Raw genomic sequence first — 26,155 nt, 5'->3', positions numbered from 1 at the left:
CTTGGGCCCCTGTATCTATGATATGTTGGTCCATGAGCTGGGTCTCTTCAATGAAAAGTAGGACCCTCCCAAACCTCAGGGCATCAGCGATAATCGTGGGAAGCTACAGCGGCCTCTACAGGGAAAATGGAGTATTACATGGCAGAGAAGAGTCAGTCTGGTCCGTGGGGGAAGGACACTGCCTGGCTTGTTGATGCGATGAGGGTCATGGCAGTGGCGTCCATAGCTGAAAACACGTATTTACTGAGTGCAGCGTACAAGAGTCGCCTTGTGTAGCGTCCATGTGAGCAAGTGGAATGGCGCCAAACCCACAGGTGACGTATCCTTCATGTCTACAATGTCAATATTAAATGGAAACCATTGGCGCCAATGTAAATAAATAAACCCGGCCCCGATTGTCCCCAGATAAGATGCGGCGTCACCGACTGACGCAGGGTTTCACCCCTGCACCACATTTCCAAAAGGGCATTCATACGGAAGGAAAAGCTCCTGTACGGGACTAGGAGCCGTCCTCTATTTTGGCGGATTTGGACCTCATTATAATTGGGGTCTGACATTTCCATATAATTGGGGAAAAGTCTAGAGGTTGACATTGAGGAATTGCTACTTATGCAATTGTATTCCGTTAACGTATGGCGTTACTATGGTCCCTTTGAAAGAGGGGCCCCAGAATTGGGAGGGTAAACGGCCTTACTGTCCCGAGGACAAACCCCCAGCGCCGTAATGAAGGCTCCACTCCTTTTTTTACTCCTCGGTTTATCACCATGTAATGATCCCGCAAGGCAAAGGTTCAGCCTTTTCTTGTAAACTTTGAGCCCAGTTATAAGTTACTGATAACAGGGATGGAGATGTGACCGGGCGCTAACGTGACGCCACAAATCAGACTTCAGAAATAAGATTTACACTTTCCACCCGGGCAGAGGAAATTAAAAAAAATCAAATATATTAACTTTTTAAAGTTTTTAGAACTCGACTCAATTCAAAGCTTCATCAGGGGCTTCGCATATAAGCAATGAATATCAGATGTGGACAGATTTGGTAGTACCTTCTGGTAAAGTAAGAAAACGCCACAACGGTCACTGATGTGTCCGGCTCAGGACTATTATACCATACCAATATATATATAGATATATATTCACGGTATATAGATATACACCAATTGATTTTATCTTTATTAATAATAATAAAATCATTACCTAAAATTGGGAAAATTACATAAAGGAAACCACAAACAGGATAATGTACAGAAGAATAAATGACATAGTATAAAAAAAAATACTCCTGATCACTTAGGTCATATGTCATGGGCATACATCAGGGACTATGAAAAGCAGTGGGGTGAAACTTACAATTAACCGGTCTAATGCTTCAATATGGTAAGTAACGAGCCTCCAGGATCAGATACTGAGAGCACCTAACACTGAAGGGTTATGGTAGCAAAGCTACCAGAAATACAAAATAGCAGTCAGAATACCCATACAGGGACTGTGGTAGTGAAACATTGACTCTCGTTTCGCCGCGCTTCATCACAGGGGGAACATCACTTTTATTTCCCCCCAAGGTTATGTGCACACAGAGTTTTTTTCTTGGTGCAGTTCCGCTTCAAAAATCACTGGAATAATCGCTTCAAATACTTGAAAGACTCTTCTGATTCATTTTTATTGTAAAATAATTTTGCGGGTCATGTGATCAGTGATTTGAGCCATGTTTTCGCACATCGGGGTTTTGAAAAACACTTGATGGCAGAAAAGAAAGTGCAAGGTCACTTCTAGGAAGTAAAGGGGTTTCCCCAACCACAGACTTTTATGATTGTTTCCTTATGTTCTGCACTCATCCCCCATCTAGAAATGTATAACCTCATTTTTTAGGATACAAGGGGGCTTCAGTGGTTCATCACATGCGGGACCATCTCCATTCACACGGCCCCCAGCGACTGGGTGCAAAATATAAAGTAGGGGAGCTATTGACTTAGTTTGTCTATGGCTGTTTTCTTCCAAATGCAGCGCCACCTTCGACCACAGGTGGTGTGTGGTATTGCAGCTCAGCCTCATTCACTTCTAGCTGCAATACTAGACAGGAGCCTGGACTAATTCCATCCAGCCCCTTCCAAGCCCCGGTACGGGGGCAAAAACCTGTAAAAAGCCTGTTCTCGGATCATTAGGGGTGAAGCATGCTGCCCAAGCATGATAATGAAAGTGTAAGGGATATTTTTATTTTGGGACTTTTCAGCTGAGCAGTGGGGGCATCGAGTGTCTGGCCCCCATTAATTCGGGGGTCGAACTGGCCAATTGTGTTAATGACACTCGGATCAAACTCTGTTATGATCACTTCACTTTTCTGATTCGGCCTCTGACACTGCAGATTTAAAAAACGCAGCAGTTTTCCAGTACAGTCAGGAATAAAAAAAAAAAACAAGTGTGAGCTAAAAAAATATTTGGAATTGAGAGTCCTCAGTGGTTGATACCTTTTAATGGCTGAGAAGATGGTAACAGATTGCAAGCTTTGGAGACTACTCCGGCCTCTTCATCAGGCACAGACTGCTGAATTCTCATAGCTTTTACTGGTACTGGAGAAAGCAGCTTTTAATTTGAATTTAAAAAATGCAGCAAAAAAAGCAACGTGTGAACATAACCTTCATTAGTAAAAAAGTTGCTTTGATCTTTGCCAATAACTGAAGCTACAGCCATGACTGTGGTTCATCTCATCTCCTTCTTACTGGCGGCCTCTAGTGGCCAATAAGGGCATAGCAATTAAAGTGGTGCTATAGGGTGAGGCTGGATGATGGTGCAGATAAAGCAATGTCTGCATGCAAAGGTGAAAGGTCACTTGGTTTACCAGCAAAACCTTGATGCCGCTTCACCTCTGCCTCTGGGCACGGGTTGGTTTGGTTCAATTGCTGCCTGGTTTCACCCTTTGTGACAGGGAACATTGCCTATTTCTAGGTACAGGCTAAATTATAACAGGTGCAGGGTTTGCAATCGCATCTTGGCCCTGGAGACTACGGGGACCCCAACGGTTCATTTTCCCCATAGGACTATTATTATTATAATTATTATTGATAATAAAGACCTATGTTAATTAGGGGCCTCGATGGAGATTTTCCATTGGTGCCTACAAGCATCAAACTGCGCCAATTTTTTTAGGGTATGCCAACAATATGATGGGTGAGGGTCCGGCCTCTTGGCAGCCCACGGATCCTGTAAAAGGGGATGCAATCCTGAGCGTACCTGGGGCTGTGCAAGATAGACTTAGAAGGGGGAGGCAGCCCTAACCGGCTCTGCAGCCCCCTCTTACTCAGAATCAGCGAGGGTCTCAATGGTTCATGCAAATCCTGGGAAAAAACCCTTTCATTGTGCACAGAAAACCAGGCGTGCATCACAGCAGCTATTGGTAGCTTTCTCACATCCGATTTGGCGGCTGCGGAGAAATATCAGCGCACACATCGGAGCACCTGCAGCTTTTAATCCGCTACATGTTGATGGTTCGTTCAGATTTTGCCCCGGGCCGTGCAGCATTGGAGAAAATCTGCGTCCAGAATGGATTTTTTCCCCCAATTCCAGCAGGCTATGTGCACACGTTCAGGATTGTTTGCGTTTTTTTTTTTTTTGCTTTTTTCGGCCATTTTCTGCGGATAAAACACTAAAACAAAAGCTTACATTGAGCATCCCAGCGTTTCAATGCATTCCGCAATTTTTGTGCGCATGCTGCATTTTGTTCTGCGAAAACAAAATGCATCGCGGTAAAAAAAACACAGCATGTTCATTAATTTTGCGGATTTTTCGCTATATTATTGCATTGGGAAACTCCGGGGGGAAAAAAAATCCAGAGAAAAAATGCAATAAAAAAACGCATGTGGATTTCCTGCAGAAAAAGTCCGGTTTTGTTCAGGAAAATTCTGCAGACATTCCTGAATTGTGTGCACATAAATGTTGTCTATGTCACCTCAAAAAATGAATTTGACCATTGCTGCAGAATTGGCAGAGGAAGCAAGTGTTCAATCTCCCTGCAGCACCCCCAGAGGAGACATGCGGTATTACATGGACCCTCCTGTGTCATAGATCTGTAGGTCTGTTATCTGGGGCACAGAGATGACTGCCCCCATAGTGGCCGGCCCTGGATCACGTGTCATCATACAGCTCATTATCATGTAGGGTGATGCATCCCCCGGTGCTTCAATCCCTGCAGGACACGTCCATCTAGAACTCTCTAGAACGCCGCTTCCCAGCTGCTGCACCCGGCAGGTTATTAATATCCTCCCGGATCAGTGTCCTCCTCCTCCCTCCTCCGCTGCAGGACGCACAGGGTTAACCCTCGCTGACAGCCGCCGGGTTCAGGTTCGATCAGTGACGTCAGCGCACATGGCTCGCTCTGATTGGCCGAGAGGCCGCTCCAGTGGAAGAGAGACGTGTCCGGCGGCTGCCGCAGCTGAGGAGTGCGGTGCGGGAGGAGCGGTGCATGCCGGGAGCTGCGGGGAAGAGGAAAGCGTCGGCGGCGCCGCCAGTGTGAGGGGCACACCCTGAGGGGCGCGGGTGCTGGAGGTGGGTACGGGGCAGGGAGGAGGCACCGCAGCGCTGGGGGTGGCGGCCATAATGACATAGAGGGGCCAGGCTGGGGCATGCCAGGAGCCGGGGCATAGGACGTGCATGCCCAGTGCTACAAGCCTCCTGTGCCCAGGTGCCAGCCTGGTAATGGTCATGGCCTTTCATTATTGCAGATACCAGGCTGAGACCCGGGCACAGAGGGCATTGAGCACATGCTGCAGAGCATATTGTATGATCATGCCACCCTGGGGCAGAATATACCAGCCTGGACCGTGCAGCCGGTATACTCTGCCCCAGGGTGGCACTATCCGTATATTATCTGCACCACGTGCTACCTGCATGCCCAGCGCTGCATGCCCCGGCCCATCTACAGTCTCTTGGCCTGGGCCCATGCCATCTGGTGCAGAATGTATGAGCAGTGCCATCTGGGTATCGATCACTGGGTTACAGGAACATATGGTGCAGGACGTGCATGAAGGCCGTGCCACCCTGCGGCAGAATACACCAGGCGGCATGGCCCGTATGCCCATATCCCAGCTTGGTATCCTTAGCTCCTTGCACATACATGTGTCTTCTGCACCGTGTTACCTGGCATGGTGCAGGGTATTGCCCGGATAATGCAGAAATACCAACTTAAAGCAGCATATGCCAGTTTCAGATATGGGTATACATGGCGTGCGCTTCATGGACGCTCTCTATTACATACCACCCCCGCCCCCCATTTCGGTATATTCAGCTGCTCGATGGCATTGACTTATGGTGCATGTATCTTCTGCACCATAGGACATGGGCACTGGACAAGATAGTGCTGGGATTAATGCAGAAATGCCAACCAAGATCGGCATATTGTGGAAGTTGGCATATTGGGCATACAGCGCTGGACATGCATGACACATGGGGCTAAGTATACCAGGGAGGGATGGGGCATGGGGGACATATAGCATACTCGTGTGTTTCATGCATCCTGTATGCCCAAGCCTGGTGTATTCTGCCCCATGATGGTATGGCCTTTTATGCATCTATACGCCGTACCATATGTTTTTGCATGCCCCAACCTGGTATATTCCATTCTGCACCATGTCATGGGCACTGTGCATGGTGCAAGATATTACTGGGATTAATACAGAAATGTGTATATAGAGTGGCATGTGCCAGGCTCAGACATGAGCATAAGAGTCTATGTAGTCAGCATACGTGACTTGGGCTACAGTCATACCCTGTTTTTCTTCTGTACCCCTGTGCCAGCCAGGAATATCCTGCTTTTTGATGAGATGCCATGTAAGAGCTGCGTGTCCAGGGTTTGCACGTGGGCACAGGATGTATGTAACCAGGGGCATGCATTAGGTTCACATAGTACAGGATTTTAATACAGAGCATGTGGTGCCAGCTGGAGGGATGGCGTGTCGGGCTCTGAGTGATATTGTGGCATGATGGCCTCTGGTGCAATATGCAGGTTGTACTTCTCAGCTGGATGACATTGGTTGGTGCCCAAAGACTGGCAATAAATCACCCAGTAGGGATCACTTCACCTGCTGCTGGCGCTATGTCTGGGCAGACGGCTGATTCTGCACATTACACGTGTACATGGCGGGAGCGATGCCATTGCATCTAGGGCACAGTCTCCCCTCAGAAGGCTGAATTGTAAGATGGCCCCCACCCATGCGCTGTGCTAAAAGTACATGAACATAATATGGAAAGGGGAAGCACATTGATGGGGACCCCCCTAGACAAGATGCCACCAGCTCTGCTGGACCATGGACGGACCCCATATGATAGTGCATTCATCTTATGGATGGCATGGAGTTGGGAGGGGGCCAGTCCTTGAGACCACACTAGCGGCCCCCAACCCCCGGTCCTTACCCCAGACATCTGCTCATCACATAATGTAAATGTCACATCAGAACGCTCAGATGACACAATGAAATATTTAGTCACTGGTGGATGATGGGGGCGATATTAATTATTTATCGATTATTAATTATTAAAAATCCTGGACAGCAAATGCCTTGTTGCAGGAAATCTAAAGACTCGACCCAACAAGCACAAGACACAGCTCATATTTTTTTTCCCTCACACGCGCTCTCCTTCTTTTAGGCTCACTCTCTGTGGTGTGGTGCACTTTACCTTGTCCTGATTTGCTTTGTCTCGCCCTATTGCACTCTTGTCCTTTATTGCATGTCCCTCTGCCTTGTGCCTTTGCTTTTTATTGTGCGCCTCCTCACTCCTGGTCTCTGTTGAGGTCACACCCCTCGCTCTCTGTTGAACACCTCCTCACTCCTGGTCTCTGTTGAGGTCACACCCCTCGCTCTGTTGAGCGCCTCCTCACTCCTGGTTTATGCTGCACGTGCCTCTCGCTCTGTTGAGCGCCTCCTCACTCCTGGTTTATGCTGCACGTGCCCCTCGCTCTGTTGAGCGCCTCCTCACTCCTGGTCTCTGAGCACGCCCCTCGCTCTGTTGAGCGCCTCCTCACTCCTGGTTTATGCTGCACGTGCCCCTCGCTCTGTTGAGCGCCTCCTCACTCCTGGTCTCTGAGCACGCCCCTCGCTCTGTTGAGCGCTTCCTCACTCCTGGTTTATGCTGCACGCGCCTCTCGCTCTGTTGAGCGCCTCCTCACTCCTGGTCTCTGAGCACGCCCCTCGCTCTCTATTGAGCGCCTTCTCACTCCTGGTTTATGTTGCACGCGCCCCTCGCTCTGTTGCACCCTCATTTTTGCACTTTCTTCATCCACACTACTCACATTACATGTTCTCACTTATGCACGTACTTTCAAGCCTCGCTCTTCCTCTGTCTCTTTTATGCCCTCTTCCCCTGAATCTCCCTTTGCTTTTTTTCCCCCTATATTTTGTCTGTGTTCTCTCCCTCTTGCACGCTCTTTAACCCCACATGCGCCTTATATCGTGCTCCTTTACTTTATCCTTGATCTGTCCATTGAGCCTTTATTCCTTTCTGTCAGTGATTAATGAGACACGAGTTCCAGGTTCTCCCAGATCCTCCCCTAATATTACACCCATGAGCTGTGCACACATTACGGTATAATATTACTAGATGGGACGATTTGCAAGGCGACTTTTTTTTTATTTTCGAGGCCTTGGAGTAATAGAAATCTTTGCAGATGTTATTGCATTGGGCACTTTGCACGGAGCGGCCCTGTAAGCTTCTTATGTCAGCTGCCATGTTCTAGTATTGGACACATCTGTTCATCTTCTGCAGAGAATTGGTGCTTATTTATTGCAGCCTTTTTCACTGTCCCCAGACACCTCAGACCGCCGTCACCCTATAATCACCTGCTCAGTGGGAGGTGTAACGCGCAGGGTTAAAAATAAGGTGACGTCTGTAGATATCTTGGATCTGTCTCCTGTGATTATGGGGCTGCAGCACATTTCAGTCCCTGGGTGGTGGGAGAGCCGGGTGACAACCCAAATGGCCATTATTATGGGTACGTGGGTGGTCATGCAGCTTGACTTGTGTTCTGAGCTCCCAGTATAGAAGTGGGGTGTACTGGGAGAGCTGGGTGACGGCCCCTATGGATGCAGTAATGGCGGCACAGCTTCCCCTTAGGCTCCGGGTGCCTGTATATAACACGGGTGTGATAACTTATGTTTTTTTCTTCTTTCTCCAGGGTCGGCTCTGATTTTCCAGGGTTCCCATCATGGACGCTCGGTACCCACTTATAGATTCCTTGCTGGGCACTCTGCTCCTTTTTCTTCTCTTCTCCAGACTTGGTGCTGCCAAGCAGGAACCGTGCCTGACGTGCCGCAGCCTGGTCAACAATTTCATCAAGGTGAGACCACGAGATCGAGGAGTATCAGATAGCCCCCCCCTATAAAGCTAGGGGGCACGGCGGCATCCACAGTGCCAAACGGGGCAATCAAATTGTGCCGCCACAAAGTCTCCGACCACCTCTTTATGATCTCTCGGCTCCTCAGATACCTTGTCATGTACGGTCGGAACGCTCCCATACTAATCTAAAGAGCTGCCGAACCTAGAGAGTATGTTACCTTCATGCACTGAAGCTATTGTCCCCTGTTATCAGCCATTTCAAGGATCAGCGGAGGCACCATGTAGTGTTCTTTCCTGGCACCACCGGCCGTAGACTTTGGTTTAATATCCCCTTTTTAAGACTAATGTCTCATTCTGTTTTAGGGCATAGAGAAAACGGCCGGGCAAAATTTTGGTGGAGGCAACACGGCGTGGGAAGAGGAGAAGCTGGCAAAGTATGAGAAAAGGTATCGGGGTTGTCCTCATTGCCGCCAATTAATGATGCATCTCTGGACTCCTCCATTAAAAAAACAAAACAAAAAAGTTTCTGGTATTTTAAGAAAATTGCTTCCAAAGAGGAAATGGTGTAAAATAAAGAAGTAACCTCTCCTCGCCCCTTTAGTCTCATATAGACACAAGCACGTGAACACCGCTGCTGCCAATCACTGCTGAATGGTAAAAGTGTCATGGCGGCATGGAGATGAGGAATTAAAGGGATGTTTTTAGGTTACCTCTTAATTAAATGCACTAGGTAATTTTTTTTTTCTTTTAAATCCAGAAAGCCTCCTTAAGGCGAGAGGCTATGCAATATTTTAGGGGAAGGACATTTTGTGATACTTGTCTGTTTCCGCAGTGAGACGCGTCTTCTGGAGGTCATAGAAAATGCCTGTGACAACTCGGACTATGAATGTAATAAGATGTTGGAGCAGAATGAGGAACATCTGGAGACCTGGTGGTTTAAGAGGTCAGGGCGACTAATAAATGCCAAAGCGTGAAGAGTTAAAGTGCAACTCCAGGATTTGTAGTTATTATTAAAGGGGCTGTCCAGGCTTGAGGGTTCAGGTCTGCAGTCAGTATATGTGATTGCAGACCTGTGAATCGTCACATCGCTTGCGCACTGTCAGGATTCTCAGGTGTCAGCAGCGGCCGGTTATGTGACCGCAAGTATATATTCAGTTGTCTCTGAGCTAGTGGGGGTAGAATTGATGCTATGATGTTTCACATACACAGAAAACACAGGATTCCTGCTCCCACTGACTCGTACTATTGCATGTTCAGAAGTCGCAGCAGCATGGAGAACATTATACTGTAGTGCTGAGCAGTGTAGCTGTGAATCCAGCTTTGATGTGAAATAAACACTTACTAGAAAGTGTCAGAACAGGTCCTATGTCTGTGCCTCTTTCTGTCCCTTCCTTCCACAAATCTTATAGACTTGTTCTTTTTGCTTTGACCAAGAGTCATTTTTTTCAGAGTGAATGATGAGTCCTGGGAGGCAGAGGGAAGGGAAAGAAGTGTCTCATAAGTGGAGAAATAAGCAGATTTCTTGGATAATATGTAACAAAGTTTTTTTTTTTTCTCTAGTAACCCCCCACGACAGCACACCTGGAGGATGTTACCCCTTTCCTAATAGGGACAGGAAATGACAAGAGGTTAAATAACCCCTCCCTCATCCTCCCCTCAGTGTTCTTTCCTGTCCCTACTAGGGATGAAGAGGTCATCCCAGGTGCACTGTGCCGGCAGCGGTCACCGGGGGGAATACAGATAATCTGGCCGGGCAGCTGGGATCAGACTTACGTCCATTCCCTGTCGCTGCTCCCGTCTCCTCCGACTCGGGACTCCTTCGCCACCATTCCGCGTCTGCGGGTAAGGTCTGGGGCGTTCTTCGGCTGGAGGCCTCTCGGAGCTCTCCAGCCCTTCTCCTCCTCCGCACCGCGCGCGCGTGTGTGGGTACTTCCGGTCTGAAGCCGGCGGCCGGATGTGACGTCAGACGCCGGCCGGCTTCTCTGAATCAGGAAGTTCCTCGTGCGTTCCAGCCAGGAACGCTAGGAGATAGCATGGAAGACGTCGGCGTTCTCCCCCCACGTACTTCCGGACACCGGAGGAGGAGGTCCTCATGCAGGAGGACAGGTGCTGCGTCCGGTCGCCTATATATTCAGGCCCTGGACAGGAAGACATCGCAGGTAGGACCACTGTGTGGTGAAGACTATGGAGATGTCTGCTTCCTCGCGCTCTGCACCTGCAGAACACAGCACCATCCCGGCCCCAGTGAGTAGTCTGGCCCCGGGTGTCCATTCCCTGATGTGGGTTGTAGTCTTATGATTCCTTCTCCCCTTTCTTTTTAGGGGGACAAGGAACCCACATCAGGAAGCAAAACAAAAACTACCCGCAAATGCGCAGTTTGTATGAAGAAGCTGTCCTCTTCATACAAGAAATCATTGTGCAAAGAATGCACAGACAAAATTATCAGCGAGGAACGGCCATCCCTGATAGAGGAGATTAAAACCTTAATCCAGCAGGAGATTAAAACATCTCTGGCCACTCTTTCCCAGCCTACACCATCTCCTAGTGCCCCTCCTGAGGCTAAGAAAAGGAAACTTAATCCACAGGAGGAAGAGCAGGAGGACTCTCAGGGAGAGACGTCGGACGAACCCCCAGAGGAGGGTGAATTATCCCTGGACTCTGAGACCGTCCAGCAAGAGAGATACTACTTCTCTTCATCTGATATAGAAGAACTCCTTACGGCTGTAAGAAAAACTATGGAGGTTGAGGAAGAGAAGACGGCACAGTCAGTGCAAGAAGAGATGTTTGGAGGACTTCGTTCTAGGAAGCGTCAGGTGTTTCCTATTCACCAAAACATCCGAGATTTAGTTCTGGACGAGTGGGAATCCCCAGAAAAGAAGCTGACTACTCCAGCAGAAATTAAAGACAGATTTCCTGTGGGTGCCGAGACAGCGTCATGCTGGTCAGAAGTCCCAAAAGTGGACGTCCAGATTGCCAGAGTAGCCAAAAAGACCACGCTACCATTCGAGGATGCCTCCCAACTGAGAGACCCTCTGGAACGTAAGATGGACGGACTACTAAGGAAGTCGTGGGAAACGTCAGCATCTTTACTGAACATCAATTCAGTATCCACTTGCGTGGCTAGATCGATGCATCGCTGGCTGGGGCAGCTAGAGGAGCACTTGTCCTCAGGTACTCCGAGAGAAGATATTCTGGCCTCCTTGCCTATCTTCCAGAAAGCAACAGGCTTTTTAGCAGATGCTTCTGCAGAATCCGTGAGAGTGACGGCGAGATCATCCGCACTGTCAAACTCGGTAAGGCGTGCACTCTGGCTAAGATCCTGGTCTGGGGATATGACTTCCAAGATGAGGCTGTGTTCTATTCCCTTTAAAGGAAAGTATATGTTTGGACCAGCCTTGGATGACCTTTTGGAGAAGGCTTCAGACAAGAAAAAGACCTTACCAGAACCTAGAAACCCTAGGAAAAGACCCTTCCGCACTCAGCAGGAGCATACTCCTCAATACAGAGGAAAGGGTAAAACAGGTCGCTGGAGCTATCCGAAAGGAGGGAAAGACAGGAATCTTATTCTTTCACAACCCCAAAACCAGAGAAAGCAATGACGCCGTCATAGTGGGGGGTCGGATTTCGAACTTCCTCCCAGTCTGGCAAGAGATCGGTGTGGATCAGTGGACCTTAAGATTGGTCAAAGAGGGGATGAAAATAGAGTTTACATCATATCCCCAAAAAAGAATGAAAACTACAACGTTATCAACAAAGAAGCTACAGTCCACCCTGATAACTGGGATAGAAGATCTCTTAATCAACAATGTGATCTCCACAGTCCCAAAAGACGAAAGAAACAAGGGCCATTATTCCAGCCTATTTCTGATAAGGAAACCAAATGGAACCCATCGGATGATAATCAATCTGAAACCGCTGAATCAATATGTAACCTACAGAAGATTCAGAATGGAGTCCGTCAGATCGACAGTACCCTTAATAGGGCAAGACTTCGTCATGGCAACCATCGACTTACAGGACGCATATTATCACGTCCCAGTCCATCCAACCTATCGGAAATTTCTAAGGTTTGCAGTCACCAGAGGAGAAGTTATAGACCACTTCCAGTTCAATGTCCTCCCATTCGGACTATCATCAGCTCCAAGGATCTTTACAAAGGTCATGTCCGAGGTGATGGCGTACATCAGAAGTCGACGGATATGCATAATCCCATACCTCGACGACCTCTTGGTAGTGGCTCCCACGGTTCCAATTCTACAGGAACATCTTCAAACAACAGTCCAGATCCTGTCATCTCTGGGTTGGGTGATAAACCCCAAAAAATCGGATATGGTTCCATCCACAACGAAGATCTTTTTAGGGGTCTTATTAGACTCCCACAGACAAACCTCTTTCTTGCCCGAACAAAAACGGTCCCTGCTTACATCAAGGATAAGAACATTGCGGGACAAGAAGAGAGTATCTCTAAGATGGGCCATGTCGGTTCTAGGTACCATGACATCTTGCATCCAGATGGTGGCATGGGCTCAAGCCCACACCAGGATACTTCAGACTCATATTCTGTCAAGCTGGGACGGATCCCCAGGTTCTCTAGACAAAAAGATCCGGATACCACCGCATGTAAAGTCCTCATTAACATGGTGGCTACAAAAAGAGAACTTAATGAGAGGAGTTCCCTGGTTGCAGGTCCCAGCAGTGACCATAACAGTAGATGCCAGTGGAAAAGGTTGGGGAGCTACGGTAGACCAGCACATATTCCAGGGATTCTGGTCAGCCGAAATAGCACAACAATCCTCGAATTTCAAAGAGCTAAAAGCAGTAGAAGAAGTTCTCAAAGCGGCGGTAACTCTTGTACAAAATTCCCACTTAAAAATATACTCAGACAACATGACAACAGTTGCCCACCTTCGCCACCAGGGAAGTACAAGACACGAAGATCTAAAAAGAATATCAGCAAGAATATTTTCGTGGGCCGAAGAACATGTTCTCTCCATATCCGCCCTACACATAAAAGGGGAGATAAACGTACAAGCCGACTTCCTGAGCAGAACAGAGGTCCATCCAGGAGAATGGAGCCTAAACCCAGAAGTCTTTCAGATACTAGTCAAAAGATGGGGACAGCCAGAAGTGGACTTGTTCGCGAACAGTCAGAACGCAAAGGTAGACCAGTTCTTCTCGCTAGATCCGATGAATCCGGGGTTAGCTGTGGACGCATTGGTCCAGCCATGGACATTCTCGCTAGCATACGCGTTCCCGCCATTGCCGATCCTACCAAAAGTCCTGCAGAAAATAAGGGCAGAAAAACTCAAGGTGATCCTAGTGGCTCCACTTTGGCCCAAAAGAGGTTGGTTTGGGGCCCTCATCAGTCTAAAGATAGATGGGCCAATAGCACTTCCACCGGTCAAAGACCTTCTCTACCAGGGGCCAATACTGCATCCAGATCCCGAGAGGCTACACCTAAATGCCTGGCTTCTGAATTCTCAATTCTGAGAACTAGAGGACTATCAAAGAGAGTAATTGAAACATTACAAAAAAGTCGCAAAACGGTAACTAATTCTATTTACCAAAAGATCTGGAAGACGTTCATCACGTGGTGTGCTCCTGAGCAACCTAACCCAGATAAACCAAACCTAGCCAAGATCCTGGATTTTCTACAAGATGGGCTGGAGAAGGGTCTCAGACCCAGCACCCTCAAGGTACAAGTGGCAGCCTTGAGCTCTTATTTTGACCAGTCTTTAGCCAACCATAGATGGGTAAGAAGATTCATGACGGCGGCATCCCGCATATCTCCAAGACCCATAAATATAGTTCCATCCTGGGACCTGAATATAGTCCTGAAAGGACTTACACTGCCACCATTTGAACCCTTATCTTCCATAACCATGGATAAACTCGCTTGGAAAACCACCTTCCTGGTAGCTATAACAACAGCCAGAAGAGTGGGTGAACTACAAGCCCTGTCAATCAACGAGCCCTACATGAAGATTCTTCAGGACAGGCTTATCCTACGATTAGACCCATCCTTTCTCCCAAAGGTCGTCTCCGATTTCCACAAATCGCAGGAGATAATTCTTCCATCATTCTATCAAGAACCAAAGAATGAGGAAGAGGAACATTTCCATACTTTGGATGTTCGAAGAATGGTACTCTATTATCTTCATGCATCAGAGAAGATTAGAAAAGATCAAAATCTGTTTATTCATCTTCTCGGCCAGAATAAGGGGAAGAAGACTTCCAGATCCACAATTGCAAATTGGATCAAAAGAGCAATCCTGGAGGCTTATCAAATTCAAGGCCTTCCACCACCAGGAAAGCTTACAGCCCATTCTACTAGAGCAACAGCTGTCTCCTGGGCCGAGAAAGCCAGTGCTTCCATCGAGCAAATATGCAGAGCGGCTACGTGGTCCTCGGTCCATACGTTCTCCAAACATTACAGGCTTGACCTGATGTCAAAAGAAGACTTAGCCTTCGGAGAAAAAGTCCTTAGTGCTGTAGTCCCTCCCTAAAAATTACTCTTGGGTACTGCTCCAGGTGTGCTGTCGTGGGGGGTTACTAGAGAAAATAGAATTATTCTTACCGTTAATTCGGTTTCTAGTAACCCACCACGACAGCAGGAGTAATCCCTCCCTTTGCTTAATATACGTTCTGAAAAGAATAAATATAATTTGAAGCATTCATTCTCCTGTGGTCCTTTATAATAACACTGAGGGGAGGATGAGGGAGGGGTTATTTAACCTCTTGTCATTTCCTGTCCCTATTAGGAAAGGGGTAACATCCTCCAGGTGTGCTGTCGTGGTGGGTTACTAGAAACCGAATTAACGGTAAGAATAATTCTATTTTTTAATTCACTTGTACTATTGATTTATGCAAAGTTTGTGGCAATGACAGCCGCCACTTATGGGGTATCGCCCATTCCCAGGATGATGGGTGGTAAGTATCTGATCGCCAGGGGTCCCAATGGTCACGGGAGCAGTTGTCTTGCGCTGAGCGAGCGGTCGCTCCATTCATAGGCTTTAGGATTGATAGCTGAGCGCTGTACTCTTCCCCATCAGTCTCCGAGGACTGAGTGGCTCTCAAATAGTTGGTATGCATCGAGATGAATCTGCATTTATATTTTTTTTCTTTTGCAAATGCATAAATTCCCCCCAAAAAGCCAAACGCCAAGACATATTGCTTGATCCCAATGTTTTTGTTTGCTTCCTAGACCCAAGGACCCCATCAACCTCTTTGACTGGCTGTGTATGGACACTTTAAAGCTCTGCTGCCCGGAAGGCACCTGGGGTCCGGATTGCGCACGTGCGTTATCAGCCCCGTTTAATTTAGTCTTGATTAAGCCCATAAAATTAGTGTTGCAGTACTATGTTCTCGCCCCTCTGTATTACAGCCTGCCCGGGCAGCGCCGACCAGCCCTGCAACGGGAGAGGAAAGTGCAACGGAGCGGGAACACGAGCCGGCACGGGGACCTGCGACTGTCATCCCAGCTACGGTGGCCCCTTGTGTTCGGACTGTGCAGTCGGTTATTATGAGGAAGCCAAAAATGAGAGCCACCTGGTATGTTCTGGTATGTAAGGGGACGGTAGTGCATGCTCCCGTACAGAAGTTTCATTTTTTGATACTTAGATAGATATGTTAATGGATTAGTCTGTGGAACTACAACACCCAGCATGCCCATAAACCTTGTGAACAGATTTAGTGGTGCAGGAATCACCAGCTGTAATGAAACTCCAACTCCCACAATGCTGAGAGCAGGTAATCTGCAGCCTTGTAAGACTGCTGCTCCGGAGGAACTCAACGCAGCCCAGAATCATATTTTTTTGCAGCACAGGTTTGCTGGAAACAGCAAGAACGCAGGACTCGCTCAGGGGTAGGTGTTACTTTGGGATTGGCACGTATTGTTTCCTGTTTTACTGATGACTTCTGTGCATTTTATTTATTTTTCACAGAGTGTCACCGTTCCTGCAGCAAGTGCCTTGGACCGGGGGAGGATCAGTGCGCACTGTGCAAGAAGGGCTGGATGCTGCACGACATGAAATGTATTGGTGAGTGATCACTAGGGGCATTTTACAATGGAGTCCGCCGTTCCTCCTATTAGACCGCGGTCAGACGGGCGTATTTCATGGGCTGGACCCAAATGTATCTGAAGCTGTAAGGGTCAGGGTGTGAGATCCGCCGTCAGTCGGAGCAGTGAAGAACGCCCGTCTGATTATTGGTTGTGGACACTATGGCTGCCGCCTCTGTATACCTGGTTAGGTCCGCACCTGCTGGTCGAGGTGGGCACTTGAGACGCCCATCATCAGAAACTTCATACTCCGGATTTCTCTTCTTCCTCTGCAGACATTGATGAATGTGGCACCATCGATCGCTGCAAATCCAACCAGTACTGCCTGAACACAGAGGGATCCTACGAATGCCGAGGTGAGCCATCACTAATGCCAATCATTGCTTAACCCCTTCATGACCCAGCCTATTTTGACCTTAATGACCTGGCCGTTTTTTGCAATTCTGACCAGTGTCCCTTTATGAGGTAATAACTCAGGAACGCTTCAACGGATCCTAGCGGTTCTGAGATTGTTTTTTCGTGACATATTGGGCTTCATGTTAGTGGTAAATTTAGGTCAATAAATTCTGCGTTTATTTGTGATAAAAACGGAAATTTGGCGAAAATTTTGAAAATTTCGCAATTTTCACATTTTGAATTTTTATTCTGTTAAACCAGAGAGTTATGTGACACAAAATAGTTAATAAATAACATTTCCCACATGTCTACTTTACACCAGCACAATTTTGGAAACAAAATTTTTTTTTGCCAGGAAGTTATAAGAGTTAAAATTTGACCAGCGATTTCTCATTTTTACAACGAAATTTACAAAACCATTTTTTTTAGGGACCACCTCACATTTGAAGTCAGTTTGAGGGGTCTATATGGCTGAAAATACCCAAAAGTGACACCATTCTAAAAAATGCACCCCTCAAGGTGCTCAAAACCACATTCAAGAAGTTTTTTAACCCTTCAGGTGCTTCACAGCAGCAGAAGCAACATGGAAGGAAAAAATGAACATTTAACTTTTTAGTCACAAAAATTATCTTTTAGCAACATTTTTTTTATTTTCCCAATGGTACAAGGAGAAACTGAACCACGAAAGTTGTTGTCCAATTTGTCCTGAGTACGCTGATACCTCATATGTGGGGGTAAACCACTGTTTGGGCGCACGGCAGGGCTTGGAAGGGAAGGAGCGCCATTTGACTTTTTGAATGAAAAATTGGCTCCACTCTTTAGCGGACACCATGTCACGTTTGGAGAGCCCCCGTGTGCCTAAAAATTGGAGCTCCCCCACACGTGACCCCATTTTGGAAACTAGACGCCCCAAGGAACTTATCTAGATGCATAGTGAGAACTTTGAACCCCCGGGGGCTTCACAAATTGATCCGTAAAAATGAAAAAGTACTTTTTTTTCACAAAAAAATTCTTTTAGCCTCAATTTTTTTCATTTTCACATGGGCAACAGGATAAAATGGATCCTAAAATTTGTTGGGCAATTTCTCATGAGTACACCGATACCTCACATGTGGGGGTAAACCACTGTTTGGGCACATGGTAAGGTTCGGAAGGGAAGGAGCGCCATTTGACTTTTTGAATGAAAAATTATCTCCATCGTTAGCGGACACCATGTCGTGTTTGGAGAGCCCCCGTGTGCCTAAACATTGGAGCTCCCCCACAAATGACCCCATTTTGGAAACTAGACCCCCCAAGGAACTTATCTAGATGCATATTGAGCACTTTAAACCCTCAGGTGCTTCACAAATTGATCTGTAAAAATGAAAAAGTACTTTTTTTTTTTCACAAAAAAATTATTTTCGCCTCAGTTTTTCATTTTCACATGGGCAATAGGATAAAATGAATCCTAAAATTTGTTGGGCAATTTCTCCCGAGTACGCCGATACCTCATATGTGGGGGTAAACCACTGTTTGGGCACACGGCAGGGCTCGGAAGGGAAGGCGCGCCATTTGACTTTTTGAATGGAAAATTAGCTCCAATTGTTAGCGGACACCATGTCGCGTTTGGAGAGCCCCTGTGTGCCTATGCATTGGAGCTCCCCCACAAGTGACCCCATTTTGGAAACTAGACCCCCCAAGGAACTTATCTAGATGCATATTGAGCACTTTAAACCCCCAGGTGCTTCACAGAAGTTTATAATGCAGAGCCATGAAAATAAAAAATAATTTTTCTTTCCTCAAAAATGATTTTTAGCCTGGAATTTCCTATTTTGCCAAGGGTAATAGGAGAAATTGGACCGCAAATGTTGTTGTCCAGTTTGTCCTGAGTACGCTGATACCCCATATGTGGGGGTAAACCACTGTTTGGGCGCACAGCAGGGCTCGGAAGGGAAGGCACGCCAATTGGCTTTTTAAATGGAAAATTAGCTCCAATCATTAGCGGACACCATGTCACGTTTGGAGAGCCCCTGTGTGCCTAAACATTGGAGATCCCCCACATATGACCCCATTTTGGAAACTAGACCCCCAAAGGAACTAATCTAGATGTGTGGTGAGGACTTTGAACTTCCAAGTGCTTCACAGAAGTTTATAACGCAGAGCCATGAAAATAAAATAAAAATTTTATTTTCTCTAAAATGATTTTTTAGCCTGCAATTTATTATTTTCCCAAGGGTAACAGGAGAAATTTGACCCCAAAAGTTGTTGTACAGTTTCTCCTGAGTACGCTGATACCCCATATGTGGGGGTAAACCACAGTTTGGGCACATGTCGGGGCTCAGAAGGGAAGTAGTGACTTTTGAAATGCAGACTTTGATGGAATGGTCTGCGGGCGTCACGTTGCGTTTGCAGAGCCCCTGGTGTGCCTAAACAGTAGAAACCCCCCACAAGTGACCCCATTTTGGAAACTAGACCCCGAAAGGAACTTATCTAGATGTGAGGTGAGCACTTTGAACCCCCAAGTGCTTCACAGAAGTTTATAACACAGAGCAGTGAAAATAATAAATACGTTTTCTTTCCTCAAAAATAATTTTTTAGCCCAGAATTTTTTATTTTCCCAAGGGTTACAGGAGAAATTGGACCCCAAAAGTTGTTGTCCAGTTTCTCCTGAGTACGCTGATACCCCATATGTGGGGGTAAACCACTGTTTGGGCACACGTCGGGGCTCAGAAGGGAAGTAGTGACTTTTGAAATGCAGACTTTGATGGAATGGTCTGCGGGCGTCACGTTGCGTTTGCAGATCCCCTGGTGTGCCTAAACAGTAGAAACCCCCCACAAGTGACCCCATTTTGGAAACTAGACCCCCCCAAGGAACTTATCTAGATATGTGGTGAGCACTTTGAACCCCCAAGTGCTTCACAGACGTTTACAACGCAGAGCCGTGAAAATAAAAAATCATTTTTCTTTCCTCAAAAATGATGTTTTAGCAAGCAATTTTTTATTTTCTCAAGGGTAACAGGAGAAATTGGACCCCAGTAATTGTTGCCCAGTTTGTCCTGAGTACGCTGATACCCCATATGTGGGGGTAAACCACTGTTTGGGCACATGTCGGGGCTCGGAAGTCAAGTAGTGACGTTTTGAAATGCAGACTTTGATGGAATGGTCTGCGGGCGTCACGTTGCGTTTGCAGAGCCCCTGGTGTGCCTAAACAGTAGAAACCCCCCACAAGTGACCCCATTTTGGAAACTAGACCCCGAAAGGAACTTATCTAGATGTGAGGTGAGCACTTTGAACCCCCAAGTGCTTCACAGAAGTTTATAACACAGAGCAGTGAAAATAATAAATACGTTTTCTTTCCTCAAAAATAATTTTTTAGCCCAGAATTTTTTATTTTCTCAAGGGTAACAGGAGAAATTGGACCCCAGTAATTGTTGCCCAGTTTGTCCTGAGTACACTGATACCCCATATGTGGGGGTAAACCACTGTTTGGGCACACGTCGGGGCTCGGAAGGGAAGGAGCACCATTTGACTTTTTGAATAAAAGATTGGCTGGAATCAATGGTGGCGCCATGTTGCGTTTGGAGACCCCCTGATGTGCCTAAACAGTGGAAACCCCTCAATTCTAACGCCAACACACCCCTAACCCTTATCCCAACTGTAGCCGTAACCCTAACCACAACCCTAACCCCAACACACCCCTAACCCTAACCACAACCCTAATTCCAACCCAACCCTAACCCTAAGGCTATGTATCCACGTTGCGGATTCGTGTGAGATTTTTCCGCACCATTTTTGAAAAATCCGCGGGTAAAAGGCACTGCGTTTTACCTGCGGATTTACTGCGGATTTCACCTGCGGATTCCTATTGAGGAATAGGTGTAAAACGCTGCGGAATCCGCACAAAGAATTGACATGCTGCGGAAAATACAACGCAGCGTTTTCGTGCGGTATTTTCCGCACCATGGGCACAGCGGATTTGGTTTTCCATAGGTTTACATGGTACTGTAAACCTGATGGAACACTGCTGCGGATCCGCAGCGGCCAATCCGCTGCGGATCCGCAGCCAAATCCGCACCGTGTGCACATAGCCTAATTCTAAAGGTATGTGCACACGCTGCGGAAAACGCTGCGGATCCGCAGCAGTTTCCCATGAGTTTACATTTCAATGTAAACCTATGGGAAACAAAAATCGCTGTACACATGCTGCGGAAAAACTGCACGGAAACGCAGCGGTTTACATTCCGCAGCATGTCACTTCTTTCTGCGGATTCCACAGCGGTTTTACAACTGCTCCAATAGAAAATCGCAGTTGTAAAACCGCAGTGAAATGCGCAGAAAAACCGCGGTAAATCTGCCATAAATCCGCAGCGGTTTAGCACTGCGGATTTATCAAATCCGCTGCGGAAAAATCCGCAGAGGACCAGAATACGTGTGCACATATCGAAACCCTAACCCTAACCCTACCCCTACCCCTAACCCTACCCCTAACCCTAACCCTAACCCTACCCCTACCCCTACCCCTAACCCTAACCCTACCCCTAACCCTACCCCTAACCCTACCCCTACCCCTAACCCTACCCCTACCCCTAACCCTACCCCTAACCCTACCCCTACCCCTAACCCTACCCCTAACCCTAACCCTACCCCTAACCCTAACCCTAGTTCTAACTCCAACCTTAGTGGAAAAAAAAAAAATTCTTTATTTTATTATTGTCCCTATCTATGGGGGACAAATGGGGGGGGGGGGGTCATTTACTGTTTTTTTATTTTGACCACTGTGATAGATTATATCACAGTGATCAAAATTCACATTGGAACGAATCTGCCGGCCGGCAGATTCGGCGGGCGCACTGCGCATGCGCCCGCCATTTTGGAACATTGCGGCGCTCGGGGAAGAAGACGGACGGACGCCGCCAGGATCGGTAAGTATAAGGGGGGGAGATCAGGGCACAGGGGGGGGAGATCAGGGCACGGGGGGGCGTCGGAGCACGGGGGGGGAGGGATCGGAGCATGGGGGAGAGTGATCGGTGTGCGGGCGGGTGGATCGGTGTGCAGGGGGGGTGGATCGGTGTGCAGGGGGGTGGATCGGTGTGCAGGGGGGGTGGATCGGAGCACGGGGGGGGGATCGGAGTGCGGGGGGGTTTGATTGGAGCACGGGGGGTGTGATCGGAGCACGGGGGGAGCGGACAGGAGGACGGGGGAGCGGAGCACAGGACGGAGGGGAGCGGGCCACAGATCGGGGGGCTGGGGGGGCGATCGGAGGGGTGGGGTGGGGGCACATTAGTATTTCCAGCCATGGCCGATGATATTGCAGCATCGGCCATGGCTGGATTGTAATATTTCACCATTTTTTTAGGTGAAATATTACAAATCGCTCTGATTGGCAGTTTCACTTTCAACAGCCAATCAGAGCGATCGTAGCCACGAGGGGGTGAAGCCACCCCCCCTGGGCTAAAGTACCACTCCCCCTGTCCCTGCAGATCGGGTGAAATGGGAGTTAACCCTTTCACCCGATCTGCAGGGACGCGATCTTTCTGTGACACAGCATATGCGTCACAGGTCGGATTGGCACCGACTTTCATGACGCATACGCTGTGTCACAGGTCGGGAAGGGGTTAAAGGGGATGTTCACTTTGAGTGATCCCTCGTTCTTGAGGTCCCTATACACATTAGAAAAAAAAGTTTTCCAAACTCGACAATTTTCCGCAAGAGCGGGCGACAATCAAGACAAACAAGTAAAGTTAATTTCTCTGATAAAACCCTTCAGATTGTGTGGGACGTCTAGAGGAATGATTGTCCGGGGAAGACAAGGTGGTGCTGCCACAAATCCAGTGTCTGCCTGCAGTAAAGCTTCCCGAGACCACTCGTGGGGGCTTCTTATCCATGTAGGGGGCTCTCTCACATTTTTCCCTAAGAACACAGCCATGAAAAACTTTTGGCCATGATTGTAATGAGTACAATAGGTTGATCACAGGGTGGTCCGTCTCTTGGGACCCCCAGATATAATATATTTGGGGAAACCGGCTGCAAATATTCAGTTTCCCAGCAGCTCCACAGCAGAGAAAATGAGGCCTTACACTGTTCCCATTACAATCTATGGACTTTGAGTGACAGGTGGGTTTACTTGGGTCTTCCAGAGCGAGCGAGAACCTTATACAGCAGCTCTGGATATAATTTATGAGGGTCCGTGCTGTAAGTGCTGCACTTGTACAGTTAGAGATTTGGGGGGTTTCTGAACCAGACTTTATTCTGCTTAATAAGAAATACTGATTGCATTTTTTTCCCCCTTTTTGTGTTCCCCCTGATATCCAGACTGTGATAAATCCTGCATTGGATGCATGGGCGCAGGGTCGGCCCGATGTAAGAAATGCAATGCTGGGTTCTATCGGGACGGTGCCAAATGCCTGGGTGAGTACGGCTGAAGGGTGGCGCAATATCTGCAGTGCTGGAGGGACCTGATTATAAATGAAGTCTCTTGTCGGCTCCTAAAATGAGATGTACAGGCTCTGCATACCCATTACCGCTCTGTATAGGAAGCATTTTTGTGGCCAGTACTCGTCACTGCCACAAGGTGTCACTGCTGTGCACGCCGCGTCGAGTGATTTTTGCAGCGTTTTTGCCGTGCCGTGACCTCGCTTTGCGACTGCTTTCTGCATCGCAGATGTGGACGAATGCGACAGCGAGATCCCCAAGTGTAAAGGCTTACGGGAGGAGTGTGTGAACACGGAGGGAAGTTACAGCTGCGTGTGCGAGAAGGGTTATTCCAAGGTGGCCGGCTCCTGTAAGGCCGATCATAAAGGTAAGCCGTGTAGTACAGAATGCAAAATTGCTTAAAATACAATTCTACAAGCCGGAGTTGTAAAGTGGCTCCGAAACAAAGTTTAAAGTTTATTTCTTACTGCAATATGTTGCACAAAATCCTTCCTTAAAGTGACATCTTCCTCGTCTTTCAACAGTCTATTTTGGCTTTCCCCTGCATATAGATTCTCTCCTCAGTCCCAAAGAATCCCTCTAGTGTAAAACTGTAGAAAGAGCACATGGAGGAGGGGAGAGGAGGGGGATGAAGCTGCAGATTTTTTTCACTTTAGTGTGAACTTGTGTGCTGCGAGAGGGGAGAAAGACTTTTAAATGGCTCAGATCAAATAATAAATAATTACTATTGCATCGGGAAGAGTCCAGCCACTCGTTTAGCACGAGCAAGGGTAAAAATCTGCAGGTTGCTCGCAACATTTCTGGCCACGATGTCCGTCTTCTAAGGAGATTCTTCCCGTATATTGTGCATTGCATTAAACGTTTTCTTTTGTGGCCAGATGACTCGGAGAAAGGCTTGTTCGATGACATCACAGACGACGAGGTGGTGGTCCTCCAGCAGATGTTCTTCGGGGTGGTCATCTGCGCTCTGGCCACTCTAGCGGCCAAAGGGGACATGGTCTTTACCGCCATCTTCATTGGAGCCGTGGCGGCCATGGCCGGATACTGGTTCTCGGAGAAAAGCGACAGAGTGCTCGACGGCTTTATGAAAGGGAGATAGCTTCCCGATGGGGTGCCGGACATGAATGTTTATGGGGCTCATCCCGTGCTTCACCCCAAAGAGCTGATGATACAGCCCTGCCGGGGAGCAGAGATGGACAACGGCCATTTGGAGACCCAGGAAAAATGCTCCAAGGAAATACCCTTACCCCATAATATCCTAGAAGCCACATAAGCACAGAAACCACTGAAAATCTCCGATGAGCGTTTATAGAATCCTATCATGAAGATTCCAAATTTTTTTTTTTTTTTTTAAGGCCAAACCTGTAGGAATCCAGGAATTTTTAGAGATTTTTTTTTTTTTGCTGCGTTCACTATGAAGGAGGCGACCGTGGACTTATCAAGGATCTTTTATATACTCGCTGTTTGCTTCACCTATTTGCCCGCTGCACATTTTCCCCTTTGACCAGGCATTAATGATGGGGTTCACAGGTGGTGCTGGCGCTTTTGGGGGTTTGTCTCCAGTGTACGGACCCTCCTGGAAGAGCAGAGACTCCCGGAGGATTTCTAGTGAATTGGTGAATGTGTATTTATTAAGAAGGGAGCTGCTCCTTCAATACGGGCGGCTGTGTACAGGACCGGCTGGTGTTATCCCTCATGGGTAACCGCACCTTGTAGGAGTGACCACAACTTTTCCAAATGTTTAGTACTGCTTCATTGCGCCTAAAAATGAATCAGATCCTCTGTTTTAATTTAAGAAAAAAAAAAACAACTCATGTATTGTGTATACTGCGTATTTTAATGTCTCTGGTATATAATGAAATGCCAGAAAAAATGTAAATACAAATATACAGGAAAGGACTAGGGAAGATAGACGTGCCTATCCCTAAAAAATTCCCTTCCTGGCAGCGGAGGTTGGCACCCTGGGATACGATGTGGCGCCCCCGCTCAACGTAGACTGACCCTGAAATCCCTAGCAGGGATCCCTACAAAAAAAGCCACCACCAAAAATAAATAAACACCACAAAAGAAAAAGTGTGATATATAAACTAACAGTGCTGCTAAATGCTGGCTATTAGTGCAGAGATAGCACAATTCAGCGGATATACAATTTACTCTGGCGTATAGCGTGAGCTAAAGAGGAGTCAACAATACTAAGAAAGATAGAAAAAGATGTTGTTTTAGACATTTTACACAGAATAATCTTATTGTCTGTAGTAGTGGTGCTACGGAGAGGAGAGAGCAAAGGGATACCCAACCGGTCCCAAGTGTATGCACTTTAATATTCAGGACACAAAAAGGGGTTAACAGTCCCTACTTATATAGAATTGCCCTTAAAGAACAATTTAACTTGTATAAATGACGCCAATAGAAAGAATACTATAAGGAATGAGTCACATCTGGAAGTATTAATATTGTTGCCATAATGTCAGAGGCATCGCCATCCAAAAAAAGGATGCCCATTAGAACGCACCTCATAATCCAATAACTTGTAAAATATATATTTTAATGTAATAATTAATTATATCTGGCCCTGGCTGAGAGGCTCTGTGCCCTGATCAAGGATATTCCTGACGTGGGCGCCTCTATATGCAGGAAACATTGTTTTTCTGGCGAGATGCCACTGAGTCTCTGACTAGGTTATTATTTGGACTTTCTCTTTTCTTTTTCTCTGGCGTTGATGCCATACAAGTATTCATCTGAAAAAAACAGTTTTTATTTTCTTATCTGGCGGGGATGCCCTTTATTCCGTACATGTATATCTGGCGTTGATGCCCTCAAGTATGTTTTATTTTATCTCTGGCGAGGATGCCCCTCTTTATACTTTCTGTCTGGCGGTGATGCCATTAGGTAATAAAACTGAGTAAATAACTCCCTCATTTCTGCATCCATCTCAGTACGACAGATCGGAGTCATATACGCGTTATTG

The 26,155-nt window shown here is 47.2% G+C and overlaps 1 protein-coding gene across 3 annotated transcripts in view; it reads left to right on the top strand.

Annotated features, from left to right (window-relative positions):
• Positions 1-4,395: 4,395 nt before the first annotated feature.
• Positions 4,396-26,155, top strand: part of CRELD1 (cysteine rich with EGF like domains 1) — a 110,467-nt gene continuing 88,707 nt past the window's right edge. For 2 of the 3 annotated variants that reach the window (XM_069736400.1, XM_069736401.1), the window contains exons 1-10: positions 4,400-4,538; positions 8,161-8,322; positions 8,685-8,767; positions 9,154-9,264; positions 15,526-15,617; positions 15,706-15,882; positions 16,265-16,360; positions 16,656-16,736; positions 23,068-23,163; positions 23,417-23,554. In XM_069736400.1, the coding sequence (XP_069592501.1) occupies positions 8,191-8,322; positions 8,685-8,767; positions 9,154-9,264; positions 15,526-15,617; positions 15,706-15,882; positions 16,265-16,360; positions 16,656-16,736; positions 23,068-23,163; positions 23,417-23,554 (1,006 nt within the window). In that variant the 5' untranslated portion in view covers positions 4,400-4,538; positions 8,161-8,190. Of the gene's footprint in view, positions 4,539-8,160; positions 8,323-8,684; positions 8,768-9,153; positions 9,265-15,525; positions 15,618-15,705; positions 15,883-16,264; positions 16,361-16,655; positions 16,737-23,067; positions 23,164-23,416; positions 23,555-24,065; positions 24,998-26,155 lie in introns of those variants that run through there. The other variant, XM_069736398.1, reaches the window with a different exon arrangement.

Source organism: Ranitomeya imitator, chromosome 8, assembly GCF_032444005.1.
Source record: "Ranitomeya imitator isolate aRanImi1 chromosome 8, aRanImi1.pri, whole genome shotgun sequence".
In the NCBI taxonomy this organism is placed as follows: Eukaryota; Metazoa; Chordata; class Amphibia; order Anura; family Dendrobatidae; genus Ranitomeya; species Ranitomeya imitator.
Note: the sequence above shows the minus strand (reverse complement) of the source record. Positions and strands in the feature narration are given on the sequence as shown.